We start from the raw sequence: 23,081 nt of genomic DNA, 5'->3' as shown, positions 1-23,081 counted from the left end.
ATCGGAGATCTTATCTTTGATCATTTTTTCTTTGACACAGATTTTAGTTTTTATTGCATTTTACAAATGTCCCAACTTTTCTGGAAATGGGATTGTATAACAGAGTGCTGCAGGGATGACATATATTTGTAGATGAAAAATCCTGAAACATTTTAGCATTTCCAGTTCCAGAGATTTTTGAATGGGTTTTTGATCAAACGCCTGAATAACACCTGTGGTTAACACAAGCTCAATATATTTTCACCATTTTTTCTACCACATAAAATACATCAGAAATACCCTCTTGTGATTTTTTTAAAAGCTTTTATCTGTATTGAAAAAGGCCATTGCTAACTAGTGACTAAATGGAGCTACTGAGTTGTTGGGGATTTTAAACGTCAATACACCAAACAGGAAAACTCATCTACTCAATAGTATGCTTTCACAGCCTCGTTGTGTTTATAATCACGCTCCTGCCAACTATACAAACTCAAACTTTCACGGAAAAATTCATTGTGACATTGAAGTCATGCAAACTGCAGTGTAGTTCATTTATAGCCTTTGTTTACCTTTTAACTTCTGGCAATTGCTTTTAGGTTTCAAAATTTTTGTTAGTCACAGGGCTTATTTTCTGCAACAATCTGCATCAAAGGGACAATTATTTGTTGAATGTCACAATAAAATTGTTCCTTAAAAGCAACAAAGCCTATCGTGATTATTAGACAGGAGGCATGCTGCACTACAAATAAGGTTTAGTGAAGTTTTATTCATGCATCAGCTAAAAACAGCTCGAATGACTATTGGTTCGTTAAACTGAAAAACGATTAAAATAGTGAAATTAATATTTTAATCCAGTCCTATTTTGAAAAATCCATTACCAAAACCTTATTTACTCAAATTGCCTATAATGCATTTATGATAAATGGGCATGTTTACAATTGTGTTTGTTTATTCAATAGATTGGAACCTCAATGGATTCTGCAGCTCATTCAACACTGAATTATGCAACAGTTTGTTCAGATGAACTTCAGTTTTATTTTCTAAACAGCTAAAGCAATGTGAAGTGGACTAACGTTTAGTGTACTCTAGTTTTCATGGCACCCTAAAAGCAAATGATGCAATAAATCATGGCGCAATAGTTTCAGCTAGATAACAGTCTTAATATCAATTTGTGGGATTGTTACGAATGTTTGTTAAAAGGTGAAAACTGAGGGGTTGATGTGGACTCCTTTACAACCCTGATAGCACACGCATGTCACAGAGGCATATTCAGTGGGTGTGTTTTTATGGACAATGTCATTTATGGGACACTTGCTATACTATATATATTCTTTTAAAAGTTCCCTGTCAGATGTCTGGAGATGATGTCTATGAATGTGACTTTTTCCATTTACTCTTTTTATACAACAAATTTGATATATTAATTTCTTTGTGAATTATTATTTTTTTTTTATCAAAAAAATGTGGTAAGATCAGCAAGATTTTATTTTTGAAAATAATTAATACTTTTATAAAAGTCTATATACTATAAAAGATTTATATTTCAAATCAATCATGCTTTTACTACAACTGTTTTCAATACTGATAAAAAATATGAAATGCTTCTTGAGCAGAAAATCAGCAAATTAGAATGATTTCTAAAGCATAATGTGACACTGAAGAAAATTCAGCCTAGCCATCACAGGAATAAATTATATTTTACAATATATTAAAATAAAACCTTTCAATTTAAATTGCAATAATATTTCATGATATCACTGTACTTTCATAATATTACTTTAATATATATATATATATATATATATATATATATATATATATATATATATATATATATATATATATAATATATATATATATATATGTGGACAGTGCAATCAAAAACTGTTTTAGTTCTATATTGAATTATTTGTCTATTTGAGTTGACCCATCACAGTGCTGAGTATTCAGAGTAACTCCAGACGATCAAGTGCTTCCAAACACACACAGATCTGCTCTGTCTTTTGGCAGAAGAAACCAAACAAACCTCAAAAAGGCTAGCAGTGAGTTCCTCCAGCTCCTGCCCCAGCTGGTCTCTCACTTTAGAAAGCCTCTCACACTCCTCGTCTTTTAACTTAAGCTCTCAGACACATGCAATGACATGAACAGAATACACAAATGATAAAACAGAACAGAAAAATAGGGAATGTATGGCTCATTCTTTCTTTTTGCCCATGATATCAATGTAAAAGGGTGAATGATACAACACACACTACAGTATTGTTTTACAAGAAAACATAAAATAAAATACTGTTGGTATACAGTAAATGTACAGGTTCTTTTTGGGCAGATGCAGTCTGGATTCAAACCTGTGGAAAAGCATGTAAATGTTTGCTACGTGCTAGGCAGTTATTATTGTTAGCTAAACTTATTAGAGAAAATTGATATCTGAAATACAGCTAAAATAAAATAAAATATTAATATTAGATAAAAAAAAAATATATATATATATATATATATATATATATACTAAAAAAAAAATAATACTAAAACAAAATTGCTGCTAGGACATGTCTTACATTAATATATGCTTGGGTTTAACATAGCATCTGGGGTCAGTATGTATGTATGTTTTCTTTATTTGAAAACATTTTATTTAGCTAGAAATCTTTTATTCCACAAGAATGCATTAAATTAATCAAACGTTACAACAAAGACATTCAAAATATTACAGAACAGATTTCTTTTTCATATAAATACTGCTTTTTATTCAAGCAGTTAACTGAAGAAAAAAAATGGGGGGGGGTATTAATCAGCAACAACTGTTTTCTACACATTCATAATAACAAGATAACATAATAATAAGAGCCATTACTAATAGATTAAATGGGACATCAGATGCAAAATTCACTTTTACATGGTGTTTGCACGTAAATGTCTTAGCAGTGTGTGAATATGACCACCCTACAATGATAAAATCCATTCACTCCTTTTTTTGTAATCCCCAAAAAACCTAAACAGTCTCAATTATCAAGTCGTTTTGATTTTCTGTTTAGTATGACGTCGTATTGCTCAGGCCCCACCCTGACGGACTGTCCCGTATTAGCATATTTCCCCCCTCTGCCAGTTGTACACTGTCCGCAATTTACTCAGCACTCCAGCAACTGTAGCGACAACAACATCTTACAAGCAATGCAGGTGTTTTGTAGTTAACAAGAGTCTTCATTTTCTCCCCGACATCAGAGCCACTGAGGATGCAGTGGTTAGATTTGTTTTTGATGGTAATGTGGCAATAAATAAACCTAAATTAATTTGTGTCTGTGTAAATAATTTTACTCCAGACTGCTTTCTGAACGAGGGACAATTCAAGGCAGGTTTTGCTAAAAAGTTAAAACTCAAGGATGGATCATAATCCAGCTGCACCTCCAGATGAAGTAAATCTTACACTTTATATTTTTTTATGATTACTTGCAAATCGCCACAGAAGAGAGGGGTGGGGTGAACAGTAGCTCATTAGCATTTAAAGAGACATGCACTGCTACGGGTCGCTGTGAACAGAGCTGTTTTTGACAAGGAAAAAAGGGTGTTGTTTTATATGAACACTGAGGTTTTTTAACCAAAGTATGTTGTAGACATTTCATGAAGACCCTAAAGAATCATACCAACTTGTGGAAAATGGGCATCCGATGTTCCCTTTAAAATAGAAAACAGCTGCTTGAAATTGTAGTAATATTTGACAATATTACTCTTTGTTCGATCAATTATTTGCAGTTTTGCTGAGCATAAGAGACTTTCAAAAACATTTAAAAAATAAATTTAACAACCCCAAACGTTTTAAATTATGTATTCGATTCATTAATCCTGTAGGAAAGTGGCCCTCCAGACTCTGGGATCAAAGACACCAGTGTGTTTTCATAGTAGTCTGGCTTGAAACACTACATCCTAACACTGAAGTGAAGCAAACACAGACACGCCCCTTGAGGGTGACAGACATGCCCCCTGCTGTTAACTCTTTGTTGGTCAGTATTATGCGACTTTCATTTTTCTTTGCATCTTGTACTGGCAGCTTTAGGTTACACTGAGGTGTTGAGATGTTACGGATTGTGTCAGACTCAACCAAGTGTGGCATCGCTTTGACTGTCATCTCTCAATCACTATGAGGAACTCATATCAGACTGATATCTATGTGATCCTGTGCTAGCAGAGCACATTTTCTCAACAGCTGGCCATGTGTCAACAGGATAAGAGTTTTACTACTGGCTTTTATGAATAAAAACAAAAAATAATCAGAGCAATTTCATGCACTTTAAAAGTTCAGTTTACTCAGACAACAATTCACCTATTTCATGTTGGCATGAAATAAAAATCACCATATCTATTTTTTAGTGCACATCACTAAGCTTTCATAAACTAACATTCAGATGTGCCTCTATCCAATCAACAACTGATGAACTAACCTGTCCTATATATATATATATATATATATATATATATATATATATATATATATATATATATATATATATATATATATATTTTTTTTTTTTTTTTTTTTTTTTTTTTTTTTGGATTACCAGATTAACTCAAATGTATATTGCATCATGGAAGAAAAAATCTGTTGCTACTTCCATTAATTTGCTCATTTAAAATGTCATGTAAACATTGAGTCTGACTGAAAACATTCCAGTCCAGTGTTACGAACTCAAACTAATAAACTTCACCCATCATGTACACTACAACTGGACTCTGCATTGTGCACACGTTTCGAGAGACAGAGGTGATGTGTGGTGTTTATCTGATCTTTCAATTATTCAGTTACACTTTTTTCTTATGCAAAACCTGTTGAAGGTTGTTTTTGTGTGTTCAAAATGAATCAGACTGTGACTGAGTGGAACAGACAACTAAACCACAAATGTGAGTAAGTCATGGCCTAATGGTTAGAGTGTTTGAATCCTAACCCTAAGGTTGTGGGTTCGAGTTTTGGGCTGGCAATACCACAAACCCCCAACTGCTCCCTGGGCGCCGCAGCATAAATGACTGCCCACTGCTCCAGGTGTGTGTTCACAGTGTGTATGTGCACTTTGGATGGGTTAAATGCAGAGCAAGAATTCTGAGTATGGGTCACCATGTATGTCACGTCACTGTCACTTTCAATGGAGCTCATCTTCAATACTTAACATTTACATCACAACTCCAACATATGAGCTGTCCTTTATCAAAATAGTAAGATGTAAAATACAATCCTTTTCAAATGCACCAATTCACTATTTTTGGTAGAAGACTAGGGTGTTTATAATTAGCAACCATTCTTTAAACAAACCTGTTCAGCATTTGTCGAACAAATACTTTGCTTCAAGAAACAGCTCTTTGTGGCTGTGTCGAACTGCTATTTTTAGATCATGTCAAAATATTTTAGAAAAGCCGATGTTATGACATGATATTTCCATAAAGGAAAAGGACAGATGTCAAGCAGTTCCTCACTTCATCATGTCCACTTTGGACTATCGGCATGAAGCCTGGTCTACTCTGCGGCTTATTCTGGCCCAGAAACGTCCACTTAGACAGGAAAATTCTGTCTGACTGATAGAACCAGACCAGCCTTTGTATTACATTCCATTTAGGGGCAGAACTATCTGAAATGGATGATATCACAGCATTAAATTGACATAAAACAACGTCTATATATATATATATATATATATATATATATATATATATCATACTATATATATATATATATATATATATACACACACACACACAACCACACACACACTGTCATCTAGGGCTGTCATCTCATCAGAAGAGATTCATTTAAAATTACAGAAATTAATAATATGTGCTAAAAAATAACATTGATGGGCACTAAAAATATAATGGACACTTCAATATTTCATTGTGACTTTGCCACAAACTAATTCAATGTCAATGAATTCTTCAGAAGTGTCACTGCAGCAGTCTAGTCAACATAGTTACTCATGGTGTACTGATGTTAACCTTTGCTCACTGACTATAGTATACTGAGCTGCTGTCAGTCAATAAGACTCCAGCTTTGCAATAAACAAAGCAATAAGCTTTGAGAGGAAGTAGATTTTCAATAATATAATACTGTGTTTTTTTACTTGTTTTGTGCAGAAATTTGTAGGGCTGGGTACTGACATAAATTTCACTATTCTGTTTGATTTCACAAGCTTGCGATCTGATTCATTTCCAAACTTGATTCCATTCCATTGATTCATTTGGATACATACAGGTGCTGGTCATATAATTAGAATATCATCAAAAAATGTATTTATTTCATTAATTCCATTCAAAAAGTGAAACTTGTATGTTATATTCATTCATTACACACAGACTGATATATTTCAAATGTTTATTTCATTTAATTTTGATGATTATAACTGACAACTAAGGAAAATCCCAAATTCAGTATCTCAGAAAATTAGAATATAACTTAAGACCAATACAAAGAAAGGATTTTTAGAAATCTCGGCCAACTAAAAAGTATAAAAATGAAAAGTATGAGCATGTACAGCACTCAATAATTAGTTGGGGCTCCTTTTGCCTGAATTACTGCAGCAATGCGGCGTGGCATGGAGTCGATCAGTTTGTGGCACTGCTCAGGTGTTATGAGAGCCCAGGTTGCTCTGATAGTGGCCTTCAGCTATTCTGCATTGTTGGGTCTGGCATATCGCATCTTCCTCTTCACAATACCCCATAGATTTTCTATGGGGTTAAGGTCAGGCGTGTTTGCTGGCCAATTAAGAACAGGGATACCATGGTCCTTAAACCAGGTACTGGAAGCTTTGGCACTGTGTGCAGGTGCCAAGTCCTGTTGGAAAATGAAATCTGCATCTCCATAAAGTTGGTCAGCAGCAGGAAGCATGAAGTGCTCTAAAACTTCTTGGTTTATGGCTGTGTTGACCTTGGACCTCAGAAAACGCAGTGGACCAACACCAGCGGATGACATGGCACCACAAACCATCACTGACTGTGGAAACTTTACACTGGACCTCAAGAAATGTGGATTGTGTGCCTCTCCTCTCTTCCTTCAGACTCTGGGACCCTGATATCCAAAGGAAATGCAAAATTTACTTTAACCAGAGCACATAACTTTGAACTACTCAGCAGCAGTCCAGTCCTTTTTGAAGCGAGACGCTTCTGACGCTGTCTGTTGTTCAAGATTGGCTTGACACAAGGAATGCGACAGCTGAAACCCATGTCTTGCATACGTCTTTGTGTAGTGGTTCTTGAAGCACTGACTCCAGCTGCAGTCCACTCTTTGTGAATCTCCCCCACATTTTTGAATGGGTTTTGTTTCACAATCCTCTCCAGGGTGCGGTTATCCATATTGCTTGTACACTTTTTTCTACCACATCTTTTCCTTCCCTTCGCCTCTCTATTAATGTGCTTGGACACAGAGCTCTGTGAACAGCCAGCCTCTTTTGCAATGACCTTTTGTTTCTCCCTCCTTGTGCAAGGTGTCAATTGTCGTCTTTTTGGACAACTGTCAATGCAGCAGTATTCCCCATGATTGTGTAGCCTACAGAACTAGACTGAGAGACCATTTAAAGGCTTTGCAGGTGTTTTGAGTTAATTAACTGATTAGAGTGTGGCACCAGGTGTCTTCAATATTGAACCTTTTCACAATATTATTATTCAGATACTGAATTTGGGATTTTCCTTAGTTGTCAGTTATAAACATCAAAATTAAAAGAAATAACATTTGAAATATATCAGTCTGTGTGTAATGAATGAATATAATATACAAGTTTCACTTTTTGAAAGGAATTAGTGAAATAAATCAACTTTTTGATGATATTCTAATTATATGACCAGCACCTGTATATCAGGTACAGTACAGTAAAATTCATATTGATATGTATAAAGGGAACCCTGTCAGTTCGTACACTACTATAATATAAAAGGTTAAAATTAACTGATGATAAGGCGGATAACACTGATAAGGCAGTTTTAAAATAATAATAATAATGTTATAATAATAACTTTTTACTCAACAAAAAAGAAACATTGTGGACAGCATTCATTGTGGACAGCAAAGTAAGAATTTCATTGCTCAGGGAAACTTGTTTTCCTCACTGCGTATATGACAATAAATGCTTTGAATCCTTAAGCAGGTCGGCGTGGTAGCCCAGGCACACATAGATAGTAATACATGCGGTTCACATGGCTCTTCGGAGCAGCAGCACATATGTCTTGGAGAAAGATCTGCTTGTTGTGGGGTGTTTTGTTCTTGTTTTGGCTTGTATTGTTCCTTCTATGTTTCCTGCTTTGTGGGGTTTATTTTATGTATGTTATATTTGCAGCAGCAATATTTCTTACATGCTCACAGCAGCATGTTGTGGATGTATTGGCAGTAGCAAGTCTCGGTAGAGCCCTGCACGGGCCTCAGATTTAGGCCCTAGCTCGGCAATGGCCCGAGATGCCTATTGCATGTATTTGAACGCAGAACTGTTCAGCTGCACTGATGCCACGCACCATACTGCTGCTGGCGGGACAATAAACAACGTCGAGTCGCTCTTGACAGTCATGGTAGCATGGTCTCATGTCATTTCCACTAGCATCCATAATTGATGGATGTCTAAAATATAAAAATAAGGATAAGCCTAAAACAGGCCCGAGGCCCGGCCCTGTGTCTGAACTATGACATGAAAATTGGCCCGAAGCCCGGCCCAAGGGGCGTAAAAAAGTCAGGGCCCGTTGGGCCCGGGCTGAAATGCAGGGCTCGAAGTCTCGGTACTTGCTCTGCCGCAGCAGCGTAGCAGATCTATTCCACCAAGACCAAAAACAAAAACATTGTCATGTACATTACCATGCCAATCCATCCGAGAGTTGCCATGACAGAAATAATGTTAAGTGAAGTTTTGTCTACAACACACATCAACTGAAAACCGCATAGACGAAATGGTCTATTCCTGGGATTAATAATTGATATTGGTTAGTCAAAATGAGAATCGGTTATTTCAACCCAGCCCTCTAGACTTTAGACTATGTTGTGAAATGTCCTATCCAAACATGGCATGTGAAATAATGCAGTGGTTCTCGACCACATTCCTAGAGGACCCCCATCACTGCAAATTTTGCATGTCTCCTTAATCAAACTCACCTGATTCAGGTCACCTGCTCATTAGTAGAGACTCACAGACTTGAAATGGGTGTGTCAGACAAAGGAGACATGCAAAATATGCAGTGTTGGGGGTCCTCCAGGAATCTCTTCAGAGTCTGAAACATTGTTTGTGGTGTTCATAATTTCTCGTTCGTTTTGGATGAATACATCTGCGAAATGATTAATTGTAAGTGTAGATCAGTGAGTATCAATGACATTTTTTTAGTGTCTTACCCGTTGTGCTTTGGCAAGCTCCTCCTTTAGCTTCTCATAGCCTTTCTCTCGGACCTCCATTACTGACGGACTTCTGAGACAGGACAGACTGTCTGTGCTCAGGCCCAGAACATCTTCTCCATCAGCGGATGGGACGTTGCCATCCACCACATCCACAGCGGATGCGGGATCATTTGCACTGTGGAGACAAACACAATTTGATTTTGAAACTTTCTCTTCAGTCTAAGAGCTTTTACTTAAACTAAGGGGAGGGGGAGGGATTATTGCCCAGCCCTCTCAGTAGTGCACACATCATCAGAAAGGAAATGCTGCTGATTTATTTATAATAAATAATGCAACTGTCCATAAAAAGTAAGAGTTGTCCATTTTGATTTCATGGTTACTTCAACTCCATCAGCAGAACATCACACATTAAACATCCAGGTACATACAGTAATCGCCAAAAGTTTGGAAACATATAATTTAAGTGTTTTTAATTAAGTCTCTTATGCTCACCAAGGCTGCATTTATTTGATCAAAAAATCTGAAAAACAGTAATATTGTGAAATATTACTACAAACTGAAATAAATATTGTCTATTTGAATATATTTCTAAATTGTATTTATTCATGTGATGTAAAGCTCATTATTCCCGTCTTCAGTCTCACATGATCCTTCAGAAATTATAGTAATATAATATAGTAATAAAGTAATATTTGATGTGCTGCTCAATTATTATTGGTGCTCAGTTATTAATAATGGTTTTAATTTGAATGGTAGTATATCATGGTTTTTGCATAAATATTAAGTAGTACAACTGTTGTCGACATTGATAATAATAATAAATGTTTCCTAAGCAGCAAATCAGCATATTAGAATGATTTCCGAAAGATCATGTGACACTGAAAACTTGAGTAATGATGCTAAAAAAAATTCAGCTTTGCATCACAGGAAAAAAAAATTTCATTTTAAAATATAATACAACAGAAATTTTATATTATTTGACAATATTAGTGTTTTTACTATTTTTTTGAGCACGTATAGCAGCCTTGGTGAGCATTAAAGACTTTATTAAAAACATTCAAGAATTCTTATTTCCAAGCTTTTGATAAGTACTATAGATTTTAACCAAACATATCTACTATTGCTCATAAGCTTTTGCTGGCATCTTCTCAAAATACAAAATACTTATTTTTTGATAGTATTTGTGGCTTTTGCTAAATACAGTGGGACAGGAAATGGGACAGGGACAGTGTTGGCGTCACTCTTGTTCAATATAGCATTCACTCGGCCGTCACTCATGTTGCTCCAAATCTGTAAGACCTAACTTTCTTCACTTCCATTGTCTGGAGGAAAAAAAATGACACATTTCTAAAAATACGAGATTATTATTTCTACTTCATTTCTAAAAAATGGAGTCTGCAAAAAAAATGATTAGACATTTAAGATCTAAAAATACGAGATTATTACTAACACTATTAAGAACGTATAATAATGTTTGCTTCTCTATTACTAATACTATAAAAGCAATCGTTATAATACTTTTTTCTATACCTTTTAATTCCTTAGTATAACAGTCCTATTTGATTACTAGACAGAATCTATTCTATCCGTATTAGACAGAACTGTTAAATGGTGATAGCAAACAATGAAGAGGGAGAATATGACCGCTGTGTGCGCAGGCGCTAGGGTTGGGAATCGAAAATCGATTCCAATTCCAGAACCAGATACTTAAGATCAGGAATCAGATACTTTTTGTAAAATTAAAATTTAGATTCCACCTATCGATTCCTGTGCGCACATCTTTTCTTTTTTTCCATCTGTGAGGACCCGACTCTATGATCTGCCAGGACCTTCCTCGCTATTCAAAGCGCTACAGAGTTTGGCTACCATGTTTGCGATCAGCAAGTAACAACTAACTATAATATATGTGATAAGCTAATATATTGAAAGAGAGGTGTCACCACCAACCTGACAAAGCACTTTAATTAAACAAATCGTTAAAGATCGCAAACACGATTCAAACACCAACGTGATCTTATCCTAAGTGACAACGATTCAGCTGTTTGATGTGTGCGATGTGATCATCACTCTCTGTTCGTCCCTCAAAGAGTCTTTTCAAACACACAGTATCATTATTTCTGTGTAAAAATCAAAAAAATAACAAAACAACTACGGGAAAAAAGTTTATAATATGGATATAAAAAAAACAATGAATAATATTAATAAAAAAAAATAAAACAACCTTAATGTAATTTGACATTTCAAATAAAGATTTATTGATTACATCGTTATGCCAGTAGGTGGGGAAAAGGAGCTGTTAAAAATGCATTTGTCTTTGAATCATTAATTCAAGACATTCATTCAAAAACACTGATTTGTCCAATAATGAAACAAGTAAATCTTAAGTGAGTGATTGAATCATACATTCAGAAATGACATGTTTTGTTTAAAGTCACCATGAAATCCAAATTGAAAATTCTTTTTTTTTTTTTTAAGGAATACTGTAGTGTTTATTATAAATAATTTATCCATGCACTTCATTATTTTTTTTAAATTCATGTGCCCTAGAAATCTTTAATCAAAAACGTTAACCTCCCCTCCCCCTCAAAACGACTCATCTACTCTTCCGGTCACAAGCTATGGCACAGGGGCGGAGCTAGTGACGTGACGGATAAATGCTGGGACAAACAACAGGGGGAAAAACTGAAGGTTATGCTTCACTTTATAGAAATCAATGCATTGACCAGTGCTGATGCAAGCCATGGGGGAGTACACTACCCTTAAAAATTGAAAGGATATTAGGATATTACCACAACATTACTCTTCGGACATCGCAAACTATTTTTTTATGAATATGACTTAACCTAATGGCGGACGCGCTCAGTCATTCAGGCAGTCTCTCTCTCTCACGCGCGTGCGCGCACGCTGTTAGGTATTTTTTGTCCCATTGATCGTCCTCGTCTTCCTCAATAAAAAAAAAAAAATCTTCATGCTAGGGTGTCGCCAGTTAATCCTGTGGAGAGAAATCCCCTCACAACTAACTGCAAACTGGCATTCAGATCTGCCTCCATTTTGTTAGCAACGCCCCAACTTCCAACGATCCAATCAATTCCCGAAGGAGAAATCTAGTCTCACCCTCTCATTTCAGATGCCGTTTCACTCGGATAGACGTCACAGTAGAGAAAAAAACACAATCGCTACTTCCATTCGCGACAATCGCGACTTTAAAAAATAAATAAATAAAAACATCACATGAAATTTATGAATTAATTTTTTTTCCCAATTTATCCAGAATTGTGCAGCTCTATTTTGCACACGAACAGCTCTTAATCAAGTCCTGTTTTTATGTAGCCTGCTGATTTTTGTTCATGGTATTCAGTTGGAACTGAAAATATATATATATTTTTTTAATTCTGTTTTGCAAAAAGAATAAATATGACACAGAAACAGGATAAATATGTTTGATATCTAAATGTTTGAATCCATTTTTTTAAACCACATTGAAATCGAAACTAGGAATCGATAAGAATCGGAATCGATAAGCAGAATCGGAATTGATAATATTCAAACGATACCCAATCCTAGCAGGCGCTGCCGTTCTCAACGCCGTCAAAATAAAAGTTCCACCTCGAACACACCGGCCAAACAGGAAAACGTATCAGCCGATGAAATATTTGAAAAATGCCTTGGCAACTAGTGTAGAAACTGTGTTTCACCTGGTTCACCTGCTGCCTCATGTTCCAGGAGTCTTACCTGCCATTGAGGGTGTCTTCTGTGCCCAGGTGTCGGGGGGCCGAGTACACAGGCTGAGTGGGCAGCTGGTCGGCTCTGAGAGCATTGGGTGCATTCTGGCCAGAAGTCAGAGAGTGTGTGCGGTACAGTGTGCTAGGGGGAGCATTGTGCTTTGGTGGGCTCGGGTCGATAACGCCATGAAGATCTGGGGTGGTGGGTGACGCCAGGTTCACCTCATGGAAACCTTCGAGTGGTTCACTGGCCATCGCCCCAAATATCTTCATACAGTACTCTGTGCAAACAATAGAAAGGGTAGTTCAATTACTAGAGCAAATAAAAGCAAAATCCAATGTCTATGATCAAAACCATCTGATTAGGATGTACAAAATTATATATTTTTAGCTAAGTAGCTAACTAGCCCTGAATGATTATGTGTGTTTAATATAATGCTACACCTTACAATAAGGTTTCACGTAAACTAAAATTGAATAAAAGTCAACATGAACTGAAAATTAAAAATACTTCTACACCATTTATTGATATTAGTTAATGTTAATCTCAACATTTACTAAAACATTTTTACGGTCAAAAGCTTGTTAACATTAGTTCATGCACTGTGAACTTTTTTATTAAATAACATGTACAAAGGTTAATAAATGCTGTAAAAATACATTGCTAAATGTTAGTATAAGTTGTTTAACAAATGAGACCTTATTGTAAAGTGTTACCAATTTAATAATTGTGTTCAATGTCTGCTAGACAAAGCACTACACAGAATGACATCAGCAAAATATTATATTAAGAAATAATAACCCATAAGGACACATTACTATGACTGTAGGGAAATGTGAACATACCATTGTGATGAAGTAATGTTTAAAGCTTAAGAACACGAGTCAGCAGGAAGAGCAGAACAAACTTTTCTCTGCATAAACCACGTCTGATTTCTGATTTGTCTTCACCTACAGACACACAAAACAAGAATTCAAGCCACAGATGAATGAACAGTGAGTCAAGCCCAGAAATAACAGCAGAATTATAAGCAAAATGAAATAAATCTGAGGGTAAATTACACTGAACAGTCACATTTAAAGGGATCAAGAATTCACCCAAAAATTTTAATTCATCATTTACTCATCTTCATGTTGTTTCAAAACCATAAGATTTTGTTCATCTTTGAAACCAGTTTTTTTTTAATAAAACCAGATTTCTGTCTCTCCACTGAAAGTCCATTCCACCTAAAGTTCATGAAAGGGCTTTTCATACTGTGCATAACCCCTAGTTATTGTCGTTCTAAACCCCACTTTTAACCCAGGAACAGGAACTCGGTGTAAACTTTTATTACAAAGGGAAATTCCATTTACCTTATTTGATGATCTCTTTGTATGTGAGTTGATGAATGTTTATACAGTATATGAATAAAAGAAATGAAAACTGTTCATCGTTTTCAGTGATTGTGTCTTTTCAAAAGAACTGAAACTAAACCAATCATGTGGATTATTTTTAGAATGTCTTTATGAACTTTATGAAATTTTGGAGGAACTGGCTTTTAGTGGAGTGACAGAGATCTCATTTAAAATATCTTCATTTATGTTTCAAAGATATGCAAAAGTCTTATTGGTTTTGAATGACATGAAGGTGAGTAAATGATGAAAGAATTCAAATTTTGGGGTTGAACTAACTAATTTTCAATCACTTAATACAAATTACTATTAAATTAGTCCAGAATGAACACAAAAGCATGTTACTGTAGTTTAGATGTGTGATCATGTCAGAGGTCTTCATGACTATGCGTTTTGTACAACTTTTTAAGAGAATTAGTAAAATTCACATTAAAAGCTACGCTACAATGCAGTAATGAAAAAGCTTTTATAATTGAGCTTCTTTGTGTATGCGCTGTCAACTTCATGAAGTTCATCTAAGGATGCACTTAAAAACTAGAGCCCGACCGATATGGGGATCCCTTCAGCTCGAGGAGCCCTCTTGACCGCCGCCCTCCATGCATCGGTAGCCCCCCGGATCGCTAGATCTGTAGGCGCCGGACCGCAAATTTGCCACCCGTGACTCCCGAACACCGGGGGCTATCGATGCAAGGGTGGTCTCATTCTAAAGAGCCTCTAGAGGTACACTCAATTCGCATTCGAGAGGGTACCTCGAGCTGAAGTGATCCCCCTGAAATTGATGCTTCTCCATGTAAGGTCAGTAAAGTTGTAAAGGTCTAAGATCATAAGAAAGATCAATTCAGTCCAGTCTGTCAAAATGTTCAAAATGTTTCACTAATCATGTACGTCATGAATGCATCAGCTCAGAGTTTAGATTACATTATGTGCATAAGCATATATCTAGACACTAGCATTCAAACTCTGGGTGTGTATTGTACTCATGAACACTGTAATAAACTGAACAGATATCTGATAGGCTGGAGCTGCTCACTCATCAAATATTGAGCTCTGCTGCTGCTAGAAGTGGTCCGGCCTATCTACACAAGCTCTTACTTTCACCAGTGGAAAATCACTAGTTATCTGTAGCATGAGTGTTTATAACCTCTCGAGTGGATCACATGTTGATCCATGGACAATGACAGGCTTCATCACAGACTTCTGTAAGATGTTATGGGAGGCTTGAGTACTTGAGTACAACAGCAATCGATTATAAAAACAAACACAATTACGTGACTGGATTCTTTTTACAATTTCTAAAACACTTCACACCAATCAAAATCTGAGAAAGTGATTAACCTTACTCTTTTGTCTTCTTTTGCATAGATGGGTGAACATAATTGCCTGATTTTGTAAATGTGGCCAATTACATTTGCATTGAACACCCAGTTTGCACTTTTCTATAATTTAAATTAACAGGTTATTTACAAAATGAGCCTACAATAGCAGAAATAAGACTATTAAATGAAAGTAAAGGTCCATGTTTAATAAAATTGTCAATGAAATGAAAATGTTAAATGACATTAGAAAAAAAGATTTAGTTTTATGAATACATCATTATTTCCATATATTTCATTCTAATGTCACAAAAAATATTCTCAAAGTTTACTGGGTTTTATATGATTCTTTGATTCTTTTGTAGTGTGGGTTTGGTGGAGTGAACTAAAAACAAACAACAAACGGACAAAGTATAAACAAGGCTTTACATTTCTTTTTAGAAGCAAATGCGCTCCTATAAAAAAAGAAAAGAAAAAGAGAAGCATCTTCTGGTCAATGAAAGAAATGAACCTTCCCATAATGAGGCAATGTTTGACTCCTTAAAGTCATTTGCAGGGCTTTTTTAACCATTGTAGAGGAATTTTTCATAATCTTATTAAATGTATTTTATATTTAATTAAATGTAATTTTATATTTCTAAACATATTTATAAACAAAATTTCACATTAAACAATAAATTAAATTATAGAATAATACGATGCAATCAAGAAGAATCAGTTGCAAAAATGCAAGAAAAAAGTAAGAAAAAAAATGTTCTTAAGAAAATATTTGAGAATTTCATGATTCTTATTTATTTATTTTTCAAGAATTGAACCTAGAAACCTCTTACAGCCTTTTTAGAATTTACCATAAGTAATTTCTTAACTTTTTTCTTAAGATTTTGGTGAATCTGACCCCTGATGAGATGAGCTAAATGTGGTCAAAGTCATCAGATAAAAGTCAGTTAGTAGCCTCCCTCTCTTGACTTTCCTCAGTTTTTCTGGTGCTGTCACATGTAGCAACCGTGAAGCATGCACAGTTCACATTAACAGTGTCTGTTTATGTATTGTCATGGGGAGGCATATGACTAACCAGAGTCATATGAACACAATCACCTAGGTCTGACTGCACAATACAGGAGTTTATCACTCCAGAAGACAGACGCAGACAGTATTTGTAGTGCTGAGACTAAACTAATGCGTGCAGCTCAGCACATTGTTAATGTTGGTCACTGTGTTCATGTGGTTTGGTGTCTGTTGAAAAAAAAAAATCCCAATAATTTACATTGATGGAGGGAGCCAAGACAACAATCTTGCAACCACATGCTTAAATACCACATAGCAATGTCCCGTCAACCAGTGACGTGCCATTATATTAAAAACAGAATAGTCAGTGGCTTCGTGTAAGCACTGTATAATTAGGCTTGATCCTGGATCTGGCTCATTTTATTAAGAGGCGTTTAATAGTGATGCACTGAAATGAAACTACTTGGACAAAATCAAAAACCCTGGACCAAATGCAGAAACCAAAAAAGCGACATTTAAATTGGTCTTAAAAAATAAATAAGTTATTTAGCAATTGTAATATCTATTACATGTATTATCTATTATACGTTAATATAAAAAATACAATAATTTTCTTCAAATAATATGACTTCACAATGAATTAAACAGTCCAACGATATGCATTTTGTAATACTGACTTTACGCAAACTTTTAAATGGATTTCATACAAGCATGTCCATACAAAATATTATGTCTGTACAACTATATAGTATTAATTTTCACCATAATATACTAATATTGCTTGTGTTCAGTAAGACATGCTCATAATTTGTCTAGATTTCACACATCAGTTCAAGTGAGCATCAACTGAATATATCTAAATCTTTCTTTACATTCAGTATGCTTTTCTGTTACTGAATAATTAAATTTGCGGTCTCCATTCACATTTTCAGCCTTTTTTTTTTTAGTGGTCCAAATTTTGGTGCATTGGTGTTTACAAAAGACACATTCTTGCATTCCAAAAAAAAGGATGAACATAACGGTTCAAATACAAGTTGGACTACTTTAACTTAAAAAGAAAAATGGCTGGAAGCATAACACAATGATCAAATAGCACAAGAATGTGTCTAAAGAAGCTTAGGAATGCAGTTGAATTTAGAGACACAACCTTTTCTGAGACAGCTTCAGGGGCCATTCTCAGAGACAGGGTTTTTGAATTTGAAATGTGAGATGCAGTGGAATAAAATAATAATAATCATAATAATAATCATAATAAAAAAACTGCAGACCCTGAAAAAAGATGCAAAACACAAGCACGAAGGTCAAACACGTCAGGAAAACGATGGAAAATCAAAATGTAAAAAATCAAAGTGCAAACCATATTCTGTGCTAATGGCCCCTTAAGGTACAAACTGTCCGACAGTTGAAGCTTAGCACGCGAAGTACAAATACAATATAAAAATCTATGTAAACTGGTTAACAGTTGGACAAAGGGTACTTGACAATCACAACCCATCAATATACTGGCCACTAGAGATGCGCATAAATTATCGGCCGATATTTATCGTGCACCCCTACTGGCCACTGTTTACATTTACTTATTTGACAGACACTATCCAGTGCAACTTACAGTGCAGTCACGGTATATTTTAATCAGCATGCGTGTTCTCTAGAAATTGAACCCATGACCATAGCATTTTGACCACCAAGCATTGTCACGGACAGATTTGCACAAAACGTCTCCATTTACTGTCGTAACCTTGGTTCCCTGAGAGCGGGAACGAGACATTGCGAGAACCGCTGTGAGAAGGGGAGGAGTTCCCAAAGCGATTCTCGGGAATAGGGAACTGCATTAAATATGGATAGTACGGAGCTGTGATGAAATGTAAGACATATGTTTGATTCTCTGCTGGCACATGAACTTCCTCACAAATAGCCTAGCTTTGGTAAGGAAACATCTCCCAGGAACAGGTTCTGCAGATCTGTCTTAAGGTTTCCACCAATAACAACACTTAGGATCTGCTGTGTTATCTTGGGTATTCTTGAACTAACTTTTCATTTAGAACAACTAACTCCTTTGAGCTACATTGGTTTAGCCTTCTATGGGAGATGAAGTAGATGACACACTTATAACACTACAGTAGATTGTAACAGGTGCACAATGACTCCACTGTCACCAGGACATGGATCAGGTATCAGCCTGACCTGAAGGCATTCGACCCCCACATGCTGTTTACTACGCAGTGCTCATTGTTAGGACAGGACACCGTAAGGGGCGGGACAAATTCCCCCAACAGCTCCCTATAACAGATACTGCTAGTACACTACAGTAGTAGTGCAAGTATAATGCATACACACTGTCATAAGGTAATATAGAGCTTTCAGAGCAGAAGAGCTGGATCCAGAACCAACTCCATATTATTATAAAAATACACCTGCTATCTTTATACGTGCATGTTTGCATGTAAAGGTGGATGAAGGCCTGAAAACAAACTGTCATGTTATTATATTTATGCTTTCAACAACCCTGAGGAGGAAGACATTGTTATTAGAGCACAGCAAGTGTGATCCACAACACCATGTCATGGATATAAACTCCTTATGAATAATGCATCAAAGCCTCATTAACATAATGACATAATACGTTCGATTTGGGTTGATGCAATAAATAAAAGCAACAATCGTTGTTAAAAGCGCAAGATGGCTGTCTAATGTAAGTTCACTTACATGTCCTGAAGATATTTTGTGTCTGTCATGTATCCCGCTCCTTCTTCAAGAAAATACACGAATATAATTAATATTAATACATTAACGCTTGCACGATCACACAGTTTTCCTCTCACAACGCATGCTTTTTTCGTAATAAATTAGTCTTCGGTTAACGACAGTAACCAGGGCCAGACAAAGACACAACAGAGCCACCGGCTGCCACCATCCCGCTTCATGATTGTGCTGTTGAAAAAAACAAATCCTACTATTGCGACGGTTTCCCTCATGATTATTAAATAGGTCACGCTGACGTTTCTCAGGTACGTTCATTGGGCGTCCAGGCACGTAACCTGATTAATATTCATAAGATAGTCTTAACCTTCGTTTATTCGTCAGCTAGAAAGGACCCGCCTACCAACGCCTCCCTTTCAGCCAATCCAATAAGGGCCTAATTATCGGCCATGACGGTAACTAATTAATATTTCAGAAGCCAGGCGTTCACCATAGGCGGAGGCTCAGACCGGCTCACGCAAGCACTGTTAAATCGGTTTCTCTGAGAAAACATAAAGACGCTAAGGTATTAATAGACATAAAACTATAAAACAAAAGTTACAAAAATAAAATAAAATAATTTAGGAGCAGAATTATCAATTGAATAGCAGCTTCGCGCATGGGACAGTTTGAGTCATTTAAAATCTAACTGTAATTGCTACATTTCTGGTTTGTGATTGGTCATCCCATCTATATTGCACATTACTGCCAATATAACATGTTTTTTATTGAATGTTGAGGCCTTGCAGATCAAAACCTTGTTCTAAATGCAAAAACTGAAGAACAGGGAAATATTAAATGCATGTCATCCTTCAGGTAGTTATACAAACCTGTTAAGAGGCGCTGTTGTACACCAGACAAAGGTTTAGTGAGTTTAGCACTCACCAGACATCTTGGCCCTCCAAAACGAGTTTCAGCACTGTTAATTGTTTGCCACAGTAAACAATTAAATGTAGTTTTTACACATTAAATCCCTTATGCAAAACCCATTTAGCTACTGAATGACTTAGTGTCATGCCTCCACTTGCAGTGCAATGTGAGCATTTATCGTGTTACTTTAAAGGTGATTTTGAGCTACCATTTAACCAGCATCTATGTCAAAAATGAGAAATTAATTCCAAATTATTCCCTGCATGCATTTCACTCCTTGGATCAGCCAATGAACAAATATCAGCCTTCTCTGAAGATGTTTTTACAGTTACAGTAAAAGTGTGTGGTTTATTCAAGCTCACAATTATACATGACTTGTTTTATTCTAGGATAATCTTTTTTCTAACAAAGCCAGTGTATGACCATTTCATTATTTGAAAGGCACTTTTAATAATAATAATAGAAACTAAACTAATGACAGAAATTCAGCTGTAGTATTGATGTAATGAAGAGAAAATAAGCAACAATGGAATCTCACTGTTAAAATTGTATGGGTAGAATCTCTCTAGAATCTATTCGGATACATCACAGAGTTTCACTGATAATCCATAATAAACCCACAACTCTGGATAGAGCGGCTGTGTGAATGTGGTCTGGACTGTGTGGATGAAGCTCATTGTGTCAGAGACACTGTAGAAGGACGGAGTAAACTGTTTCTGGAGGACAAATAAATGACAGTAAATGTTAAGCATCACCATGTGCTGTACTGTACTTCCATATACCAAACAGCAGGATGTTGACCCTCCAGAAGCGAAGATGGATGCCCCTGCCATTTGATTTGGGCTCTGTGCACATGAGCTGATCATCAATGATTTGATTTGAGAGTGACTTAAACTGACTTTCCACTGCTTCAAGACTTGGATTAAACAACTGGAGTTATATGTCCTTTTTGGAGCTTGAAACTTTTGGACTATATTAGATATAAAAACTGATGTGACATTTAAAATAAAATCATATGAGATTGGAACAACATCAGGGTGAATAAATGATAACAGATTTTTATTATTATTATTAATGTTATTTTTTATATCCCTTTAAGTTCATACCTGTCCTCTGTGTGGTTTTGGTTGTGGTTTTTATGCTCATATTTTGTACACAAATGCATTGTTGGTCAGTGACACAGTACATTTCCAGCTGTTTATCATGTTCACGGCAGATCTGTCTGTCAAATCCACATATGATAAAAATTCCACTAGATGTCAGTCTCAGACAGACACTCAAAGATTAAGAGTTACAGAGATGCAAGACATCCTTAAAAATTGCGGGGCAGAAAACTTGATTGTGTACAGATTTACAATTCCTTCATTACAATGAATGTGTGTGGTACCCATGAATGAAGTGTTGGTAAATGATTTGAGATTAAATGAATGTTTACACTATTGTTGACGTGTAACATCAAGTAGTCAGAGAAAACGATGCTTGAAGCTTCTGTAAGAAAAAGTAGATGAAAGAAAAAAACTCTTAGCAAAAATTTTATTATTCGTCTTGCATGTGTTTCAGAGAGTTTTTTCTGTACAGCTGGTTAGAGGCTGAAGTGGAAACAAAGCTGATAAATTATTAATGAGAGTTTTAAGGCTAATTGAATTGAAAATTTTAATGTTTTCTATTTGAATTTATTAGTTATGTTTAAATTGTATAGATTGTTAATCAGTGTATATCAGTGTCACGCTTCATTTGCCGTTTCTATTTTTGTAAGAATCCCCTACTTTCAAGTTTGCCCCACACTCTTTTTGTACTCTTCTCCATTGTTTCTGTGCTCATGTATAATGTTAATTTGTTTTCATACATTTATATTTCTTTCTTTGGTTACTGATTATGCTCACCGGTTTTTAGTTAATTTGATATTGCCATGTCTTGCCTGTTTTGTGTCACAAGACTCTTATGAAGTTTTCCATTCCATTGTTTCAGTTTTTTCCTACTATTGTTTATTTCATGTTTTCTTGGTTTTGTTCACCTGCGTCTCATTTGGTTCTCATTTAGTTTGCGTATTTATAGCTCTCTATTTCAGCGGTTTGCAATTCTCCTACGCCTCCCAATGCTAGTGACTTTTAAGTAAATATTCACCACTTGCAAATAGATCGCCTTGTTGTCTGAACCAGCCATGATGAATATCTATTGTAGCCTACTATGGGTTGACACACAAACTCTCATAAACAACTGATAATATTATTATGCAAAATGGGGTCTCAGTATAAATCCCCCCCCCCCCCCCCCCCAACCCCCCCCCCCCCAAAAAAAAAAAAAAAACTTTAAAACAACTTAAGAACAAATTATTAGCACTATTATTGTGAGATAATAAAATAATTTTGTGATGCATGGTTTTAGGGTTGCACATAAAATTGGAAAAAAGTCAATAACATTATAGAGATTAGTGCAATTAATGGAATCAAATTGGGAAGGCTGTGAAATCTTAACATATCTCTATACAGTACAGACCAAAAGTTTGGAAACATTACTATTTTTAATGTTTTTGAAAGAAGTTTCTTCTGCTCATCAAGCCTGCATTTATTTGATCAAAAATACAGAAAAAACAGTAATATTGTGAAATATTATTACAACTTAAAATAATAGTTTTCTATTTGAATATACTTTAAAAAAAAATAATTTATTCCTGTGATGCAAAGCTGAATTTCAGGATCATTACTCCAGCCTTCAGTG

General features: G+C 35.7%; 1 protein-coding gene across 5 annotated transcripts in view; it reads right to left on the bottom strand.

The window, feature by feature from the left end:
- Positions 1-19,714, bottom strand: part of LOC109083073 (RAB3A interacting protein (rabin3)) — a 32,511-nt gene extending 12,797 nt beyond the window's left edge. For 3 of the 5 annotated variants that reach the window (XM_042744661.1, XM_042744662.1, XM_042744666.1), the window contains exons 1-5: positions 19,461-19,714; positions 13,891-13,995; positions 13,055-13,325; positions 9,320-9,497; positions 2,006-2,101 (exon numbers count right to left, since the gene is read on the bottom strand). In XM_042744661.1, the coding sequence (XP_042600595.1) occupies positions 2,006-2,101; positions 9,320-9,497; positions 13,055-13,317 (537 nt within the window). In that variant the 5' untranslated portion in view covers positions 13,318-13,325; positions 13,891-13,995; positions 19,461-19,714. The remainder of the gene's footprint in view (positions 1-2,005; positions 2,102-9,319; positions 9,498-13,054; positions 13,326-13,890; positions 13,996-19,460) is intronic. The other 2 variants (XM_042744665.1, XM_042744667.1) reach the window with 2 other exon arrangements.
- Positions 19,715-23,081: the final 3,367 nt, after the last annotated feature.

This window comes from Cyprinus carpio, chromosome A4 (assembly GCF_018340385.1).
Source record: "Cyprinus carpio isolate SPL01 chromosome A4, ASM1834038v1, whole genome shotgun sequence".
NCBI classification, from domain to species: Eukaryota; Metazoa; Chordata; class Actinopteri; order Cypriniformes; family Cyprinidae; genus Cyprinus; species Cyprinus carpio.
The sequence above is the reverse complement of the archived record's forward strand: the minus strand, read 5'-3'. Positions and strand labels throughout refer to the sequence as shown.